At 46.2% G+C, this 20,892-nt stretch overlaps 2 protein-coding genes across 6 annotated transcripts in view; one reads left to right on the plus strand and one right to left on the minus strand.

Moving 5' to 3' along the window:
• Positions 1–4,172, plus strand: part of CPNE2 (copine 2) — a 51,368-nt gene extending 47,196 nt beyond the window's left edge. For all 5 annotated transcript variants that reach the window (XM_065640770.1, XM_065640772.1, XM_065640773.1 and 2 more), the window contains 2 exons: positions 1,910–2,146; positions 3,606–4,172. In XM_065640770.1, the coding sequence (XP_065496842.1) occupies positions 1,910–2,146; positions 3,606–3,713 (345 nt within the window). In that variant the 3' untranslated portion in view covers positions 3,714–4,172. The remainder of the gene's footprint in view (positions 1–1,909; positions 2,147–3,605) is intronic.
• A 2,863-nt stretch (positions 4,173–7,035) lies between these two features.
• On the minus strand, positions 7,036–20,600 carry PSME3IP1 (proteasome activator subunit 3 interacting protein 1). Its single transcript, XM_065640830.1, has 7 exons — positions 20,508–20,600; positions 17,450–17,595; positions 17,160–17,258; positions 14,905–15,027; positions 10,955–11,087; positions 8,914–8,978; positions 7,036–7,778 (listed from the first exon to the last, which is right to left on the minus strand). The coding sequence occupies exons 2-7, from the start codon at positions 17,577–17,579 to the stop codon at positions 7,561–7,563; spliced, it is 768 nt and encodes a 255-aa protein (XP_065496902.1). The 5' UTR covers positions 17,580–17,595; positions 20,508–20,600; the 3' UTR covers positions 7,036–7,560.
• Positions 20,601–20,892: the final 292 nt, after the last annotated feature.

The raw sequence follows: 20,892 nt of genomic DNA on the forward strand, positions 1-20,892 counted from the left end.
TTAACAACAAAAAGAGGAGAAAGGGGGACGGTGCTGCTGGAGGGGGTGGAGACCCCAGGCTGGGGGGATCCGGCTGTGGGACCAGCCTGGTCCCTGCTGCAGTGGCTCTGCAGAGATGTCACCTCGGCTGGGGACCTCGGATGGAGCCCAGAGGTGCCACCAGCACCCCTGCCCCCCTGCCATTTACTGACACCACCAAAACTGTCATCGCTCCTTGGGGCATCTCCCACCGCTGCTCCCTTGCTAGGAATTATGTTCTCCACGAGCTCACCCCCCTGGGGCCCCCCAGGCTTTGAGGCTGACCCCCAGTATTGGCTCTTATTCCGCTTGGCCTCTGAAACATGTAATGATAAACATTTGATGAGCTCTGCTCCCTCCTCTTTTCCTGCGTACTTTCCAGCATTTTTCTCTGATCTTGTTATGGATTTCACAGGAAAAAAGGAACAAAGGGAAATAGTCCTTTGAGGGTTTCTTCTTCTTGACCCCACACAGAGGCCAGGGGAGGAGTCAGCTTAAAGTCACTCCCATTATCAACTGCTCTCCTCAAGGTTTTACTGTTCTTCCCGTACTGGTTCCCAGCAGGGTCAGGCCCCAGTCACTTGTCCTGCTTCCAGTGACAACCAGTGCTGGGCACCATGGAGGAGCATGCAAGTCTTCTCCTGGAGGTTAGTCTTACCCTCCAGACTTAGATGTTGGGGTGTGCTCTTCAGATCTCTCCATGATTTGCTCTGAAAAGTTCAGATTTAGGGAAAAACTAAACCCTGGGCAGTGCTCTGTGGCAGGGCTAATGCATCAAAAGAGGTTGGGGTGGGGAAGGGGCTGGCAGCCTGCCCTGGCTTGGGAAACCTCCTCACCCGCATCCTCAGCTTGTGTTTAAGCTCGACCTAGCCTTGTTTGTACCTGGAGTTTAGCATGGGAAAGTGTCACGGGAAGGCGACGCTTAGGGAAGGTTTCAGGAGATGTGGGCTGGAGGAAGCCCACGAAAATGGGCTTATGGCTGCGCTCCCTCTCTCACTTTTCCAGGACGGCTTTGTTAGTGGTTTTCAGAGGAAATGGAAAGAATGAGGAGAGGAACAAAGGGCTTTAATGTGCTTAAGTGCTTGTTTTCGTCATTCCTCCAACACATGCAAGCTGTGGAACTTGCAAAATTGAACCATTTCTTTCCATGGAGGCAGAGGAGATGAACTTTTCGGAGGGTCCACATGCCCCAGATTTGCTGAGCTAAGTCCAGCAGGATGGTCTGTCTGTCCATCTGTCCTCACCCAGCTGTGCAGGACTGGTCCCATTGCCCTCCTTTCCCCAAGGGAGGGGGACTGAGTGCTAAAGCTGCTGCTCTGGCATCCCCCCAGCTTGCGGGTACCCTCTGCATCCCCACTTGGTGCCGCCGAGCCCCACGGCTTTGTACAGGAGACGGACAAGCCCTGAGCATGGGACAGGACCCCCCGCCCACAGCCCGGCGCTGGGATGCAGGAGATGCTCCCCATCAGCGCGGGGACATGTCGATGGGGACCACCCCAAAACGTGCCCCGCATTTCCCGGCTGGGCTCATGTCCCGGCCCCAGACTCCTGCTGGCTGCGACACAGAAACTCTGCACAGGTTTTTGGTTTTTTTTTTTTCCGTCATTAGGTACAGTAAATCAGCAAAATACTTTGGAGTGGGAGTTGGTTTGCTGTTTGGTTGTGATCTTTCAAAAAACAGGGGGAATGGAAGCACCTGAAGTTTTTGGGTGCTGCTCAAGGGGGTTATGCTATCTGTCCTGTAAAGTGGTGAACTTTGTGCTCCCAAATCCTCAGGGGACCTGCCTCCCCCTGATGTGTGGAGCATCTTGGCTGCTCACGCCCCATGGGCTCTGTCTGCAGTGCGAGGGTGCCTTGGCATCTCACTGACCCTCCACCCTCCCCTCCACAGCAATACTTCATCCTCCTCATCATCACGGACGGGGTGATCAGCGACATGGATGAGACGAGACACGCTGTGGTGCAGGCGTCCAAGCTGCCCATGTCCATCATCATCGTGGGAGTGGGCAATGCTGACTTCGCCGCCATGGAGTTCCTGGACGGTGACAGCCGGGTGCTGCGCTCCTACACCGGCGAGGAGGCCGTGCGCGACATCGTCCAGTTCGTGCCCTTCCGGGATTTCCGCAACGTGAGTGTGGGCGGCAGGGAAGGGATCACGGGTGGAAATGGGGTCCCAAGCCTGGAAATGACCCTGGATGTGGAGCAACCCCAGTAGAGGCAGACAGAGGCAAGAGGTAGAGGGCCGGCACCCGCTTGCTTTACCCTGTCCCTGGACTCCACATCCCTCGGTGATGCTCTGGCATGGACCACATAAATCAGCGCTGCAGGCAGGGGTAACGGTGCTCTGCACAGAATCATAGAATCATTTTGGTTGGAAGAGACCCTGGAGATCATTGAGTCAGGCTGTTAACCCAACACTGGCACTAACGCATGTCCCATGCATCTCTATAGCGTGTTCCATCTGAGTATCCTTCCGTCTCTACCACCCCTGCTATCGCCAGGCAGGTGGGAGGAAAAACCTTATTGCAGCCTTTCAGTACTTAAAAGGGGCCTGTAAGAAAGATGGGACAGACTTTTTAGCAGGGCCTGTTGCGATAGGACCAAGGGGTGATGGTTTTAAACTAAAGGAGGGAAGATCCAAGCCAGACATGAGGAAGAAATTTTTTACAATGAACATGATGAGACACTGGCCCAGGTTGCCCAGAGAGGTGGTGGATGCCCCATCCCTGGAGACATCCCAGGCCAGGCTGGATGGGGCTCTGAGCAACCTGATCTGGTGAAGATGTCCCTGCTCAGGGCAGGGGTTGGACTGGATGAGCTTTGGAGGTCCCTTCCAACCCAAACTATTCTACGATTCTGTGACAGCAGGGTCCGGGTTCCCACAGCAAGCTGGGGTGGCACTGGGCTCATGTCCCTCACCGCACTCCCATGCTGGTGTCTCCCACTCAGGCCTCACCTGGTACCTGTGATGTGCCATGGGCCAGCAGCTTAATGCTGAATTGCCCCAGCCCTGGGGGCCAGACCTGAGTCCCCCTGGTCCCTTCCCAGTGCCTGTAGAAAGGGGCAGAGCTGGGACGAGCCCTGCACGTGTCCCCTCTGCAGGGTGGCTTCCTGCTGCCACTGCCTGACCCACCACTGTGTGGTGGAAAAAAGTTGAAGGAAGGAAAAAAAAAAAAAAAGACAAGATGAGCTGCAATTCTTTGCCCATCTCAGTCAGCCAGGAGTCAGCCCTGGGTCAGATGCACTCGCTGGCACAGGATTTGCAGAGGATGCAGAAAATCAGCCTGTGCTTGTCTTCCATCTTTCTGCAGCTAATCAGTGTCTTTCCATTTCACCTGCTGTTACTCAATACCTGTTTTTTTCTAACCTACCGAGGATGTTTTATTCCTCCTTACCAGTGAATTATTGCCTGGAGGGAAGGTGTAATATAGAATATAATAATCCCAGGTGTATAAAATGCTGCCTTCCACTAGACTTGAGGGGGTATTAAATGCCACAAGCTGGAGCTGGAGACAGCCCAGGCACGTTTACTCGGTCGCTCCACTACGGCCATTCTTAGGCCGATGTTTGCTTCTTTTCGCCCGCAGGCCCCCAAGGAGACCCTGGCCAAAGCTGTGCTGGCAGAGCTGCCCCAGCAGGTCGTGCAGTACTTCAAGCACCAAAACCTGCCGCCCATCAACTCGGAGCCCGCGTAGAGCTGTGCCAGGTCGCGCCCTCTGCATGTTGCCGAAGCCTGTCAGTCCTACCAAAAGCGCATGTTCCACATGCTTTTAAGAGAATCCCCTCCCTGAAACACTTTGTACTTCTTAATTTAATTGCTAAGGTCTTAAAACTCATCCCAGAGAAGCGTCTGGGTTCATCTTGTACAGTCCCGGCCCGAGGTAACACTAAGCGGCCAGGCCATGCCCTGGTCCTGCTCTGTTGAGTCTCTTTTCAGTATTGAATGTACTTTGTATAATTTCAGTGGAACAAGATAAAATTTTTACAATCAAAACTTGCTTTTTCCAAGCAATGAAATGCTTGATATATTATTATCCTTCAATGAACTGGTCATTGTATAGTTCATGTATCTGTGTTATACCTCTGTCATGCTCTATGTTCATTTTTATACTGTGTACATGTTATATTTGTTATACTCAGGTTAATAAAGAAACTTGGACATTTAAAAGGAAGGTCTCCTAGATGGGAAGGTCTGGGAGCACATCAGTGGTGCTGGTGGTTGAGTCACCCTGACGTGGGCTGTCCTGGTGCGCCGGCCGCTCACCCTGCGCTCAGTGTTTCTGCTCGCTGTGCCCTGGGATCAGCCCCAGCCCATCACCAGTGGCGATTTAGTGAAGGTGAATCTGGATGTCTGGGGGAGGGCAGCGTCCCCTCACCTCCCGTCAGCTCTCGGTGCCTCCTGGAGCCAAGTGCAGGGGGCTGGTGTGCGCGCACACACGTGCAGGTTTGGGAAAACACCAGTGAACCCACAATAAACTGGCAAAGGGAGCTTCATGGTTTGCTGCTGCTTCATCTCTAGACATTTTTCCAAGCGACAAAAGCTCCCTGCTGCCTGGGAGAAGGCGGGCTGGGTAATGAAATCCTGCTCTCCAGCAGCTCCTTTGTGCTGCTCATCAGCGACGTGCCATCTTCAGCACTAATTGCTGCTTTCTTCTGTTGTTAACTAGATTAAGGCCTTTTGAAGCTGGCAGATAGAAAGTTGAATATACTGCAGGGATCACCAGCGGTTCAGCCTTATTCCAAACTCAAGTAGACTTGACTGCACTCATTAGCGGAAGCTCTTGTGGTGGGAGGTTGGTTTTGCACCCATGTGTGCTCCTGGCTGCACTCGTTGCCACCGACCACTGCTGGCAAATGCGTGGTTGTCACCGCTGCCACCAAGTCACCGGCACGCAGGCTGCCCTGTGCCGTCCCACGGCTCGGCCAAAACCTGGACCCACAGGTGCCAGCGAGGCCCCGAGTCAGCTCGGAGCACAGCGCTGGGTGAGGCCCCATCCCTTGGGAGAGGTGGGACTGCTCCGTGAAATATTTGCCTTGCAAAGCCACCTGGAAGGGGAAGAAAACAAACGAACAAAAAAACCAAACCACCACCACCCTTTTCTGAATGGAGAAGCAGCCTCTGAAGGATAGCTCATTTAAAAATAATGCTGTATACAGCTCAGCTTCCAGATCAAAGTCTATGGCTCTGAAAAAATTTTTTTTTTTCTTTCATAAGAGAACCTCACACACAGCTGCACTGGCTAGTAAGCACTTCTGCTAGTAGAGTGCTTGTGGGGGTTTGTCGGGGTTTTTTTTTTTTTAAACACCTCTCTGAAGCTTTAACAAATATCACACAGCCAACAAGCAGTTTATGAAGCTGTCCCTGGGGAGGGGATGAAGCATACACTGTGCAGTCGTGGCCAAGAGAGAACAGTCTTAAAAAAAGCACAACAACAAAAAAACATCTATCACTGAATGACAGCATTGCTGGAGCCAGCTGTTCTCCAGCACATCGGTCCCAGGGCAAGGTTACTGCCACAGCTGCCGTTTCCAGAAGGTCTGATTTATCCTCCATCCCTTGCACTCCTCCTGTCCCAGCGAGTCTCTCAGTGCACTTCAGTATTTTAACAACAGATGGGTTCTGACTGTAAGAAGGTATATGGGACCAACAGCTGGAGTGACGAGCTGGGACAGCTCTGCAGTTTGCTCACATGGGCCAGGCCACGAGAGCAGCAGAGGGGACTCGGACTCAAAGGCTTGTGTGAGCCAAAGGCATCCCCCCAAGTGCTCTATTTTTGCTCTTCTGGCAACAAGAAGGAAGCAGGGGGCTCTCACGCCTGCTTTTACCGAATTATGTCTCCTTTCCTTGCATGGTCCAACATAACCACCAGCACCTCATCCGCGTCTCAGCTGCAGCCCCCGTGGGACCACCACAACCACGTTTGCCTGCAACTGGCTGCCAAATCCCACTACAAATTTCTGTCTAAATCAGCCATTTTGACTGCAGTTATGCAAAATATCACTCAGGAAAATGGCCCCAAAATGCTCACAGCCAGGCCAGGCCACTCCAACTCTATAGAGAGATTATTGATCCAGCTTAATGCCAGGGAAGGACACCAACATCTCTCACTCCAACTGCTCACAGCTCTTGCAAATGCAACTTCCAAGAAAAGCAGGCATTTTTTTTGTGCACTGCTTCCATTTCACTTCATAGCCGAGTACGATGGAAGTCATCAAAAGCAAAGCATTAGGGAGGCAGCAAGAGATCTAGCTATCTTCCACCTGAAAGTGCCATAATTACAGTAGCTGGAGAAGAGGCAGAAGCAACTCTGGAGCAAACACAAGAGGTGCCAGGCACCCCAGAAGAACAAGGGAGGAATTACAGTGTGTTTGTAAAGATCTGATTGTGGAACAGGCTTGTGCAAACAGAAAGGCTATTTGGCTAAGGAAAGCTTCGGCGTGAGCACAACTCTCCTTGTTGCCTTTGGGAAAGTTCAACACTCAAGCTGAGGCATGAATCCTACTAAACACTTTCAGTTTTCACTGCTTTTATCCCAGCTGCTCTCTTACGACTTGCTTAGCATCACATTCAGATAACTGCCCTTCAGCTTTCACAGCCTGCTTCTCGCTCATGCCACCCATAATTATGCCCATGTAAGGTTTCTTAAATCCAATACAACTTCGAAAAGCACTGCCTGCCAAGGCCGGTGGAATTCTCCAGCTTCTGCACAAAAAGCTTTGGCTGAACCGGGGAATCCCACCCACTCTGGATTCATGCTTGTCAGGACACCACTGCAGAAAAGCTGAATGACTTGTCAAGTGCTGCTCTGGGAGCAACGGCCTCTGCGCGATCAGCCAACTGCAGCTCCGCCGAACTCAGAACAAGAGTTTTCCATCACCATCTTTGCGTTTGTAGGAAGCTGCTGACTTGCACTTCTCCTGGATGGTGCTTGGAAGAAGAACCTGGTCAGGTAGAGCAGAAATTGCTTAATGGAATGGGAACAATTATGAATGGCACAAGCAGAGAGAAAAAAAAAATGCATTCAGAATGTCTTTAATCATGTAACACTAAAACTTCTTTACAGTGTCATGGCAATCTACACTTCACCATCTGCTTGATTCTTGTTCTGCCCCCATTTCTCCAATACAGAACAAAAATGACATTTTAAAACAGAACACATGGCTGTTTCTACAAGACTTCACTGCTTGAAGTGAGTATTTTTTGCCTGTTAGTCTTGTATAAACTTCTTAGATCACCAGAATTCTTTCTTCCTGTGAGAATTTTAAAAGATAAAGATCTCTCCTCCCTACCCTCAGACCTTCAATACATTAGCAGGTGTGCCTTCTGGTTTAGGATGGCAGCCTTTCTTCCAGGCTCAGTACGCACCCCAGAAAGTTGGGGGAAGAAAAAAAAAAGATATGAACTATTTTAAGAGTATCTGAGTGTATTAAAGTTGAGAGGTTAGCTAGAAAGATTATATTTGGGGCAGAAGGATGCATCAAGCATCCATCATCAGGGCTTTGGAAGATACTCTGCACTACATTACACACGGAGGGATTTTGTTATGGACCATCAAAGAAACTGTTGCTACGAAAGACAGAAGAGACGATCTTTCCAGTGGAATTAATGGTGCCTTCGCTATCCGAGCTGGACTCCGAATCGCTGCTTCCCGAGTAGGCGCCCAGGCCGGGCAGGATCCCAATGCACACGGCTGCCGAGGGACAGTGGACCGTGGAGCCTCCCACGGAGCTGCTCCCCAGGGGAACACAAGACGGTTTTTCTGCAAGAGAGGAACCTCCGTCAAAAACAAGAGTGCAGGAAAAAGCTTTTAATCAGCCCAGGAACTGCTGCATGTCATTCACCTGCTATTGCCACATCAGCGGTGGATGATTGCAGGATTTAATTAAAGCATAAGGCAGCTTCATGCTGCAATAAAGCTATTCTGACAGGAAGGACTTTCTACCTCAGGGGATTTTTTTTTTCTCATCACTAGTTTAAGCCCAGATCTATGTTGGCATTACAGATTTTTATTCTAAAGTTGTCAGTTTGATGCTTGTCAAATACCAAACCCACTAAATAAGAATAAATAGCTCTGCTTTGTGTAATTGAATATTTTTTTGTAATATAACAGCATAGTTAGGGAAAAGTTTTATTCCATCGCTCTGCTAGTCAACGTCTCCCATCTTCCACGGCTAATTAATTATTTCCGGTGTTCTGAAAGTTTACTGAACAGAATATTCAAGAAGCGCCTTGGGTTGTCATTACACAATTGCAGCTCACCCTATTCATGTCAGAGTATTTGACAGCAAGTCAGTTGCAGCCCTGACAGCTAAGACTGAAATGCAACTTAATTTTTCTCTTAGTTCCCCATAATTTTCTGAAACAAATTGGTTCCAGGATGGACAAGATCGCTTCATAGCATGAAAAGCAAGTAGTGAAGGTATACAAATAAATCAAATGCTGCTGTGAAGAGGAAAGGGATGATCTGTTCCCCATGTCTCCTGTTGACAGGACAAGCACTAGGCTTGAAATGCCGCTATGGAGACTCAGTTATCAGGTAAAACTCTTTAAGGGTAAAATCAGTTAAGCATTAGAATGAACTGCCTAAGGAGGGTGCCCAGCCTCTATCTGTGAAGAGTTAAGAGCAGCTTAGACAAACATCTGTCAGGAACGGTTTAGGCAGGGGATAGGCTGATGACCTGTAGAGGTTCCCTCCAGCCCTATTTTCTGTGACGGCTGTCAGCACCTACAGTCACCATTTCTGCTGCTTTAAGAGAGAACATGCCAAGTGCAGTCTGTACTGTCTTGCATAATGAAGGAGCAGAAAAGCAAACCTTCTATCAGATTTAACACCAAGTCAGTTGCTGTTCAGGTGAGAGACAGACAGCTTCCCACATGCAAAAATCAGGACATACCTTGATTCTTTTCATCATGATCAGTATCTAGTTTCAACCTCTTCACAGTGTTACCACCATCTGAACTGTGGAAAAGAGTAAGAAAGTGTCTTATTCCTCATAAGCAGCCACTTAATTACTGTGAAGTTAAAGTCACATCTTTGCTTCAAATGCTACAGTGAATGCCAGCAGGATCCCCTGATGACCATCGCCACTTCTAACTGCTGTTAACTGGGGCTTGTCGGGGAACATGCAGGATCCTCGAAAGTCAACTCCTACTCTGCAAATATCACCTGTTAACTTGGGAAATAGAAACATGCTTCTGGGAGTCCAAGCAACCCAGAGCTGCCTGTTCAGCGGGAAGGAGCCCACAGGAGATCAGGAATGACGACCTGAGCTCCAGCCACCGCACATGACCACAGCCTTGCACACGTGGATGATTACCATGTTTGCTGGTGCAACATCCGAGTCTTTTCACTTCCAGGGTTTCCTTTCCCTCCTTCAAGCACCTACAGAGCCTGTTCTAAAACATCTACAAATCCTGCACCCAGTAAGAAGCCCCGTAGGTTTTGCAGCAATTCACACACAGCTGTAGTGTCTGACCTAAAAAAGAAAGGGGTCCTTTTGGGGTCCAAAGTGGTGTTGGAGAAAAAGAGCGTTACTTGGACATCTGACTCTTGAGAGCTGCTGTAGCTCTTGCTTGTCGCTGCTCAGCTTCTTTTCCCCGCCTCTTGCATGTTCCAAATCCTAAGCCAGCCGCATAAAAAAATGCTTCCCAGCTTCAGTTGTGATGAACTAAAGTGATGAAGTATGAGCATTACCATGTATTAACTCTTTTCTGTCCCTGTCAGAACATGCAGCACAGATGAAAGGTTATTCTGCGCAGGGAGGTTTTAACAGTAATACATCCTTTACAGGAAACTACAGAGCTCAGAGAGCAGATGTTGAGCTCATGCTACACTTGGTTTTGACCAGTCTGCAATAAAGATAAGAGGGCAAAAATAGAAGACTGCAGAGCAAGTCTGTGATGGCACTGGCATGTCAGTTAAGATGCTCTCTTCAATAGATGCCATCTGCAGACTTTAGCTGTGCCATTAAGCACATGCCAGCTCCTTCTCTACATCCTACTGGGTTAAGTACCAGTGGTTACAAGAAAAAAAACCATAGCTGGCTGCCTGTTATCAGTTCAGGGGTTTTTTTCTCTGCCTTCCAAAAACCCAAACAACTACCCAACCCCCCACATTAGGTGGTGGAAATGCTTACTTCAGTTTTCAGACATGCAATTACTGTTGTATGTACTGGGAGCTAAACATCACCCTACAAGATAAGCTTCTAAAATAATCTCTTATTCTCTGGGACAGATTCAAGAACACTGACTGAATTTCGAGACGTCAGTAATCATCTTAGGTATTAGACGACTCATCTGTGGGAAATAAGTCTGGTCCCACATACCTAGTTTCCCCATAACCCGTAGCACACCAGCAGCTGCGTTTGCAGATCAAAACAGCAAACAGATCACAAACCCAGCTGCCATCTCCCTGGGGTGGAAAAGGTGTTGATGTATCAGTGCAGAACAAGGGAAGTTTGCCTCATGCCCTCAGGATCAAATTGGTACACAAAGCTCTTCTCTTGTGACCTACATTTCCCCCATGCTGCCCCCGGCAGCAATTCAAACAATCCATTTTAGACACAGATAAAATCAGCTGCTAAATTATGCAAACCTGAATGAAATTACATGAGTGAGGTGACACTGATATCTACAAATAGAGATGTAAAATAGATTCCCTCTAGATCCCCAAGAAGGATTGCCCAAGCCTGGCAGTCTAGAATGAAGAATCTACCCACTTGCTTTACACATGCTTATCTATTTGAATTGCTTCATGTTTTTCCCACAGTTTGTGAGAGCCTATAGAAACAAGGCTGGTCTTTTCTTATACCTCCCCCCTTTTTTCTTTAGGGCTAAGGTTTACACCTCACTCTCTGGAGGCAGTTTTGGCCTGCCTCCCTTTACACTGCTAACTGGGTTCCGTTCCTCATGAATTTATAGAGGTGTGAAACTAACCTTCTGTGTTTCACAGCTCCTGCCAACAGCTTTGCCTGAGAGAATTTGTTCTTGTTTTCCACTGACTTCATGGGCAATTTCTTCTCAGTTTCCTTCTTTGGGTCCATACTGACTCCCACTTTGGTGAGAGTGCTGTGAATTAAGGGTTAAGGATCAACAGGAAGGAACGCAGAGAATAGACACTTCCTGTTCGATATATTTAGCCAGCTCTGCTGACAGCAGCAACCAAAGTTCATTCACATATTCTATCAAAATAAACTTATTTGTAATGACATTTAGCTGGCACCTTCAGCCAAGACAGAAGACACTTCACCCTCTGGGTTCAGGCTCACTCGGGTATCAATACCAGCTCTCCCTGGAAAGCCGTCCGGGCAGCAGACTAGGAGCTGCTTTTCTGAAGTCAGAAAGGTGCAACACAGGACACATCCAGCACTCACAAACATACCCATCGCCCTGCCTTTTCCTAAAGGTCTTAGAAAAAAAACCTATGCGCCTCTCCCCCCCACCCCGCAAAACCCCACACCAAACCAAACCAACAAACCACAGAAAAAAAAAAGAAAAAAGGCAATGCAGGACTTCCTGCTTCTACAGGGATCAACACATTTGTAATTCAAATTAACTGCTTCTTCAACCCCTAATCCTTACCAAAAAAAACCAAGTAGCAATATGTGGGCTCACTTCCACACTTCTAACCCTCCTTTTGCTGAGACCAGCAGACTTGAGCCTAGCAAAGCAAAAGAGTTCCATTTTCTGTTTTGGTATTTATCACTCTAACTTCTCAGCTCATCTCTTCGTAAGGGCCACGAGGCTGTTACTGCCACTTCGAACACAAAACGCAAAGGGACAGACCTGATTAAGGGTGCATGTGGTCCCATATTCACCCAAAAAGTCTGTGACTGCACAGAAAAACTAAGTAGCTTAAAACTGTGTTAGCAAGGTGGGATGCAGCTAAAACTTCTAAAGAGGCGGAAAGGCTTAAGCAGGTTCTCAGACAGGATAAGAAGGAGCTGGGTCTGTTATTGAGGCACACTCGCTCTGCACACTCTGACCAGGTCTCCTGTGGCAGGATCTAGTCCTGTCTCTGATAACAGTTCATGTCTGGCGGCACCTGATGAAGCAAAGTCCAACAAAGATCCTGTTTGTTAATGAGGTGCCAATGGTGTCACAAAAGCTTCTGCAAAACTTTTAAGCCACACATAGCAAAGGCAAACCAACCTAATTTAAAAGGGTATATATTGTTTATAACCCTAAATTGAGCTTTCTACCAGCTTCTTCTCTGCCTGCAATTCCACTGATCAGGTGACATAACCACAAGCTGGAGCTTCACAGGTGCCTCAGTTATTGCAGACAAATATTGAACAGTGAATTTCACATTGATGGACCATATATTTGAAGTCACAGGTTTTTTTCCCCACTGAACATATGCAAATCAAAAACTCTCACACCGCCCTTTGAAGTGACATGCTCAAAATCTCCAAGCACTTTACAATTAGGAGTGTTCAGATGCCACTCCTTATCTGATTTTCCTAGGGATACAGCAGTAACCCCGACTGCTCCCTACCTCAACTGAAAGTCTTCTCAGTCCAAACCAGACTGTACAATTCTATTTATTTTTAAAGATGGCAGAGGAGTGCCATCCTGTGGCTGTCAGGAGCAACCTGAAAGCTCGTTGTGTTGGTTTGATGTTGCAACACACAATTCCACACACTGCAGTGTTCAACCTCCACATTTAGGTTCATTACCTTGTCTTATTCTAATACTGCACTACAAAAGCCTGGCTAAGGAACCCGAAGACTTTTTAAAAATACCAAATTTCAGGCTTTTCACTTCCATCCAGGATGGCATTCTCCTAACTCCTAACACTCACCAACTACCCGAGATATAGCACATTTTTTACCAGCGATTTTACGTGTACTGCTGCCATCAGCAAATGTAACACTGTATATAGCCAAGAAGTGTCCCCTCCTGGGAAGACTACATTAGAAATAAACTTCTGTTTCTTAAAGTATCGACTGCATTTAAAAAGCTGTCTTACAGTAAAGTCTGCTTCTTGGAGGGGGACTTTTCCTTCATTTACACAGGATTTAAGACAAGATGATGTTGTTCTTGAATATTTCTTGGCACTGGCTTAAAAAAAAAAGATCTGTAAATCTTTAAATACTGTCAGACCAATGGGGTCTGGATAGGGTAAGGAGAAAAAAACCCAGTTGTTGATCCAGGACGTTTACCTAGTACCCACTGGTTTTTGTCACTGTAGTGATAAACCATCAGTATCAACCTGCAGATGCAAAACCACCTTCTGCATTTTAAAAGAATACCAGCAAAAATTTCAAACACAGATGAGTCATTTTGCAAGTTGCTCTGAGGTTGCTTGAATATTATGTTTAAATAATAATAATAATAATAATAATAATAATAATAATAATAATAATAATAATAATAATAATAATAATAATAATAATAATACCTCAGTTTCTCCTGAGATGAGGTGACTATAAAACATTCTCCCTTCACCCCATCAGCAATTAGTTCTACAGTTTAATTTACAGCAAGACTTCAGATACAGAGCCAGACGATATTAGTAAGACTGTAAAGACTAAGGTTACATGGCCTGTATGTCTTGAACAGGCCCTGCCCAGTAAATTCAGGGATCAGTGTGCTATGTGGCTAATTCAAGACGACATCAGATTCCCTCTGGGCTGGTATGGTTCACCCCAGCTGTACGTGACTTAACGAGAGCTGTCAGCTGCTGCCACAGCACAGCCTCACACTGCACATCCCTCATCGGCCAGGCCCGCAAGCAACCACCATTGAAACTAAATATATCCCATGAACGCCCCATTAGAACAAATGAAGAAAACATTCCAAATCCATTAACCAACTACAGGCTATTTGAAGTAAAAAAACCATATCAGTATTGCTTTTTCATAAGCGCCTTACTGAGATAACTTAGATGCTCTGCACAGAACACACACTCCAAGTTGTAAATCACTAACAAACGATGTAATACAGATCTTTGCAGCACTGGCACTATTCAGCTTTATTTGCTGACTGGTTTTGCTCACTTCCTTGTGTCCACAAACTCTTTCGTTTATACTAAAGCATCCTTGAGAACTTGTGCTTTGTTCACCGATGACTTAAAAGCAACGGTTTTCATTAGGAGGCAAAGAAACCATTGGATTCTACATAGATTCAGGAAACCTCAAAAAACATTTAGCTTAGCACAGAAATCCTCAAGGTATTCCAGCCTCCCTTGGCTGGCACTGATAAGAGAGCAACAGCATGCTATATTATTTTCTAGCACATCTTCACAAAAATTTGGCATTTAATAGCAAAGGCAAATTGTCCTTCTCTTAGTACTGCCTACAAGTCTGTATTACCCAAAGGAGCCGAGCCTCCATGCGCACTCACTTCCCAGAAGAAAGTCAGCACATCTGCACAGATGTATTTAATTTCTCAGCAAGGGAGAAAGTAGCTAATACTTCAAGAATAAAAACAGAGAGAGCAGTTCAAACATTCTTTCAAACAGGTATGTTGAAATAGCCAATATGCAGTTAAAAAAACCCACAAAAACAAACCCACAACACTTACTTTTCAATAAGACAAAACCAAAAGATTAGAAGTAATATGTTGTTTTGCCTTTATGATCTCTTTCTCTTTTTAGCTATGGTATTTCATGCCCTCAATAACAGAAAAACAAAACACCACACCTCAAACAATGGGGAGTGGGAGAAGGAAAGAAAAGTACCAAAAATGTGGGGGCTGGAGGGGGGCGAAATATCAAACATTACAGTGGGAGATCCAAGCTACAAGGAAAACACTAAAAGTCTATAATTGTAGACGTTCTGTAAAGCAGTTTTATAAAGAGAATGTCAATGACAGAATAAAACTACAGCCCAGCCTCTTAATCCTCCTCTACATAACCGTCAGGCATTTTAATGCAAAGGATATTCTGTATTCATTTAGTTCTTTCAGCTCTTCTTCTCTTCGCTGCTTTTCTAGTAGCTCTTGCTGCCGAGAAACCTCATCAAGGAAATTAGTCTCATCTTCATCTAAGCCTCTTACCATATTTTCTGAATAAAGGAAAAGAATGCATATTGATAAGCTAAAACCACTTAGGGAGCAACCATTTATTTTGCATTACTTTGCCATTCTCTTAGAACATTTTCCAATGATTTTAAACTGCCCTATAAATGTAGGTAAGTGTTCACATCTCGCATATGACGCTTCTAATACTGCCGAGGTAGAACGATTTGCACAAAGTCACTGCAAATGGGGGGAGTAGAGTCCTGCGTGAATCGGGTACCCCAGCAGTCACGCTGCTGTGTCGAGAAAAAGGTGCAAAGTAAACTGCAAATCTGCTGGATTCTGTAATTGAGGAGTAAAAATACTTCCCAGTTAATGATACTGGATGCTAATGAGCCGGAACTCTTACACAGTCAAGCAAACAAACTGCAGCAAACTAACATGGTTTGAACACAACACCATTACGACAGAGAAAAGCAAGACACAATTCATAGGAAGCCATGAAATGCTGCTGGACTTGCTGATGTAACTAAGGAAAACTGACCAAGTTTTCACATGATCAGCCTTTCTACGGTTCTGAAACACTATCTGGAACAGGTTACACAAAACAAGGAATAACCACATTAAGCAAAGATACATTTGTTGTTTTGGTTTCAGACACTGAGTTTAAGCCTGTCTCCTCAGAATCTATTCTTAAACCAAACAAAAACTGGAAAAAAAACAGGTTACTTCTCCCCATAAATCTTGCCTCAAAAGAGGAAGCACATTTTCTTAAAGCAAACAATTAGAAACTTAGCTGAAATTAACATCTGTTTAAAAAAAGAAAGTAGAAGGAAGACAATTCCTAACTTCCAAGTAAAAATAAATTATTTCTAAACATGCTACCCTACTTTAAGGAAAGTACACGCTAGTGCGGTAGGAAGGTCTTTTATTTTCTGTTCTGCACATGTCCAATGTCTCCAAATCAAAAGATTTAGTTAGAAAGGTAATAAAAAACTTTTTTAGAAAGACCAAGTCTTGCTGGTTTTGTAGTCACCCTCAGAAATCTTAACCCAAACATCACCTTTAGTCTTCATTAGAGCTTAATTCCATAAGAGGATTTTTAGGCTTTTACATGAGGCCACCATATTTTTTTTGATCTTCACCCAAGTAGTCAAGTCCTACTCACATTATTGGCAAGCTAAGAAATCCATTTACACTGATAATTGGCAAGCTTTTGTCTTTGACAGAAAAACTCTAGAAATCAATTAATATTTGAGGTTACTTTTTAAAGGCTGAGCCCTGTTCTCAGCATTAAGGCGTCTCTCCTCCCAAGTCCTATCATCAATTCTGACTGATCAGAACTTGTTTTCTACTCCTTCAAAATTCCCATGGATAGAAAAAATATTAAAGAACCAAAAATCAGAATTCACCTTAAAATGGAGTCCCACAGTATCATCCTTACTGCTCTTTACTGAGAGCCAATAGCTCCCTTTTTGCTCGTATGGTTGACTAATAATTTCCTAGTTCTCATTATCAATTTTGCACTCAGCAGCACATATACAGGTGATAAAATGCAAAGGATTTTTCTACAAACCCAGAAGTTCAAACACCACTACAAATTAGGTTTCCATTTCATTAGAAGAGTTAAAAATCTACTTTTTGAAGAATCGACTCCTGTATGTTTACTTCTTCCAAATAGTTATCTTGACCCTCAAACCACTTTTGCGCCAACTAATTATGGCTTGGAAATGTAACAGCTGCTGGAACAGGATTTCTTTTTATCGATTCAAATAGAATGGTCTTGTGTTAAAGCATGAGTTCAAGAGTCACAAAACCACATAACATTTCCACTTTTCCATGGATTGGTATCAGGGTTTTTTTTCTATTTAATGTGAAAAATAAGCCTAGTATTCCACACCTTACAGGAATGCAGCTTCATAACTGCAAGCGACTTTTGAGTTTCACTTGTGTGCAGTGCTGTCTCAGTGCCCACAACAATACGTTATCTGCAGGAACATCTACCATCTTTGAAAAATACAAGATTTCAATAATACTTTTCTGAAGCCTCTGTTTATCTCTCAGACCGGCAGACAAGACACACAGATATGTCCCTTAGTCAGATGTTATATACAGCTGTTCCACACAATACATGCAGTTTGCTGGGTTTCAGTTCAAAATAGTAACTGCTGGTTCTTACTGAATTTAAATTGCTCCTCAAACTCCTGCTGCTTCTTTTCTCTCTGTTCCTGAAGTCTTTCATACAATGAGCGTGGGTCATATGCCTCCTCTGGGCATTCTGAAAGGGAGGAACAAATCAGGAAATGAGACCAAATGACAGAAATACTAAATCACCAACAGTTCTTAGTTCCTTCATGTAAAAACCTTTTGAAATTGTAGAATACAACCTATTACTTTTTATTTCTGTTTTCCACAAAAGTGAAATATTCTTGGATCTCTTTCCTATAGTAATTAAAATCTATCCCATACCTTTTGGATCCTCAGGTTTTCGGACCTTTTCCCATTCCTCTTGCCTTCTCTTTCGTCGCTCCTCTAGCTCCGCTTCGGACACAAACCTCTTGTTAATCACAAGGTCAGCAGTACCATCTCCCCCATCCATTGTGGAACAGCCCGTCCTAAAAAACACGATATGAAAGACATCAAGGGCCTGATTTCACTTGTCAGTTCATGAGACATTACTACACATCTTGAAAAGCAGACCTGCTGCATTTACCATAACTTCAGTTCTCTAAAGACCACTACATACTAAGTACTGATTGAGATACCTCCTCACTAAAAAACTGCTAAGACTAATAGCATCATCTATTACTCCCTCTTCACTCTTTTTCATAATTACATCTTCCCTGCTAGTTGTCTGCCTCAGGCTCCTTTTCTAAAAATTGTATTTTAATGGAATTTTCCCCATCCGACTTTGGATTTACCTTGCCTAAACAAATATCTAAAAAAAAAAAAAAAAATTAAAACCCACACCTATACTCACATCCTTTTATTTCAGTTCTTATACCTCTCTGATCTGGAGAAAGGATCTGACACTTTGCCCTCACTTCACCTGCGTTCTTTTTGCCCATCCTGTGAAAAATTGAGAAATCTTGCCTGTCTTCAATGATTTGAATACATATATTTATGAGTGATTAACAGTGAGATTTCAGAAATTAGTAAGTAATCTCTCTAACCTTTAAAAGCATTCCACACGTCTTTGCAGCTCCATGGAGAGCAGGGCTAGACAGACTGTGCTGGGGGGGCTGTCAGGGTTACACAGAACCCAACAGGTGAGAGAAAGAGGGAATTCCCGTGGCCTAAAACAGGGCTGGGATCAGAAAACAGGGACAGCACTTCTGACCAACCAAGTGCTGCCCCTTCTCACACCTACACCTGCCCTCTCCCTCAAGAAATCCTAATGGGGAGTCCTGGCCAGGTCCCCGTGTCAGCACTGGGTGCAGGGTGGAGATGCTCCAAGGAGTCATTCCGAAGAAGGAAACTCATGATCTTGACACCTGTAAGCCCAGGATGAAACAAACTGCTTCTGCAAGTTTTAGGTCGCTCCTTTCAGGACTTATTCTGCCAGCTCCATGCTACAGAATGAGGCATTAATGCCTATTTTTGTTTCTTACATCAAGTCTGTATGGTCAAGTATAACACAAACACAACATAAACACAGCTGTTCACTTAAAGTCATGCTAACCTCTTTCTTTTTTTTTCTAGTTTCTTCTTATTTCCTTGCTGTAACTTCAGCAAATACCTCAAGTATGTTTCATTTCGAATCTCACCTGCATTTCAGCACTGGAAGAGACCCCACAACACTCATTGTTCCAGGGAGGGTGGGATGCAGTAACCCAAATAATGGAAGGAACCAGTTTATCATCCTTCCTCCATACCACAAGGAAACACTCCTGCAGGAAGCAGAGTCCTGAAATTCTTACAAAACTCAATACTTTTGTGAGGTATTGTTTGTAATACAAATGACAAACTTGGTCTCAGGAGAAATCCAGGCTGGAGCACTGGACAAATATTTCTTACAGCAGGATGCATTCTTAAGGTGGTAATTATCAAAAGAAGACAAAATATTTTCTTAAGAGCTGGGGAAAGGAAGGACAGACCAAGGGCTGGTGATTTTTTTTTCTTTTCTTTCTTTTGTATCTTTTTTAATATCTAACAAAAATCCATCCTAAGCCAAGTCCACTTTCCAGAAAGCATGGAACACCTGCACTTTGAGTGACACTTCTGAACGTGGTTCAAGCTGGAAACCTATTGAAAAGATGAAAATTGAATCTCCCTCCTGAATACAGGTCCTGATCACAAGGGCAGCTTTCCTACCCAAGTGCTATATAAACAAGATAACCCGGATCTCCAGTTGTGTCATCTCAACCCATCCATTTACAGAGGAGAAGAAAGGTTCCAATACGATGGTGACAGAAAGTCATAAAAACAAACTGAAAGAGAGGGATTCAGCAAGGGCACAGTATCATCCGGGGACTAAAGTCTTCAACAGCAAACCACCTGCCTTCTGGATTGGCCAATTTGCTTACACAATATATTTAAGATATCTGGGGTAGATTAAAGTTTAATTATGACTGACAAACAGCTATGGTATTTTCACTACAATCTTGGAAAGTGGCATCCAATGAAACATATTTTAGCAAATAACTTTACTGACAACCACATCCTGGGGCACAAAGATGGGAGAAAAATTAAAAATCAAGCAGCATTGCATTGAAGTGCATTTGCACTTATGAAGTTTGCCAGTCTTGCTGTATTCTTTGCCTTGTCTGATCTCAAACACACATAAATCTCCCACATGACACAAAACACACGTGTTAGGTGAAGAGGGGACAGTTGCCAATGTTTTCCTCTGGTGACTGTATTCTAGTGAGTGATGGGCTGTCGTTGTAAACGATTATGTCACAGCTGTAAACTGCACCAGCTGGTAACATTTCCAGGATCGAAAAAATAAAACTTCATAGCCCTTGCCATCACCTGGGCTGGACCAGACCCAGAGCACAGACACTGTTTCGGGTTCCAGCACATCCGGGCCTCCCGTAAACAACGGGCCCTGCTGCCCATCGCTGCAACGGACGCGGGCAGAGCTCCCGCGTCTCTGCAGCGCGTCAAATAAAGCGCTGCGCACCGGGCCTGGAGCCGGCGGGGCAGAGTCGCTGCACACCCTGTAGCCAGGTCAAAACCGGCCCCCGAGACCCGGCCCGGCTGCTAACGGTGCCCAAGCGCGCTCGGGGCGGGGGAGCCTCCCCGGCGCAGGCCCGGGTGTGCTGGGTCGGGCCCTGCTGCCCGCCCTCCCCGCGATCTCCTCTCTTACCTTCCCTCCACCTACTGGCTCCGGGAGCGGCCTCCCCCCGCGCTCCGGCCCGGCCCGCCGCGCTCAGCAGGCCCGGCCCCGGCCCTCTCCGCCGCTGCACCCCAAGGGCCCCGCGGCCCGGCCACGGCCGCTCTCCCCGCCGCGCTCACAGAGCCCCGACCCCCGCCACCGACCCCGCCGCCCCACGGGGCTCGGGCCGCCGCCGCCAGCACGTACCGCGGCCGCCGGCCCGTTACAGCGAGAGGCAGAACCCGGCCCAGCGCGCCGCCATTGATCCCCTCTCACAGGCCCGCCCCCGTTCGCTCGCCGCCGCCGGTCGCCCCGCCCCTTCCGCCCGCAAGAGCCAACTGAGTGAGCTCTTCCTTAGGCAGACCCTCCTCCCCGATAGCAAATCCCCGCTGCTCTTACGGAAGGCAGGAAGCGTGCAGAACTGTCGCGCACAAGGTAGGCGAGCCGGAGGGCCGGCTGACAGATGACGTCAGGGCGGCTCCGCGCCGCGATTGGGCGAAGTGCTCGGGCAGGGGCCGAGGGCGGGGCCGGTCGCCCGGGAGACGGCGGGGGGCGGGGCCGGGCGGGGCGGGGCGGGGCCGGGCGGTGTGTG

Source organism: Caloenas nicobarica, chromosome 9 (genome assembly GCF_036013445.1).
Source record: "Caloenas nicobarica isolate bCalNic1 chromosome 9, bCalNic1.hap1, whole genome shotgun sequence".
NCBI classification, from domain to species: Eukaryota; Metazoa; Chordata; class Aves; order Columbiformes; family Columbidae; genus Caloenas; species Caloenas nicobarica.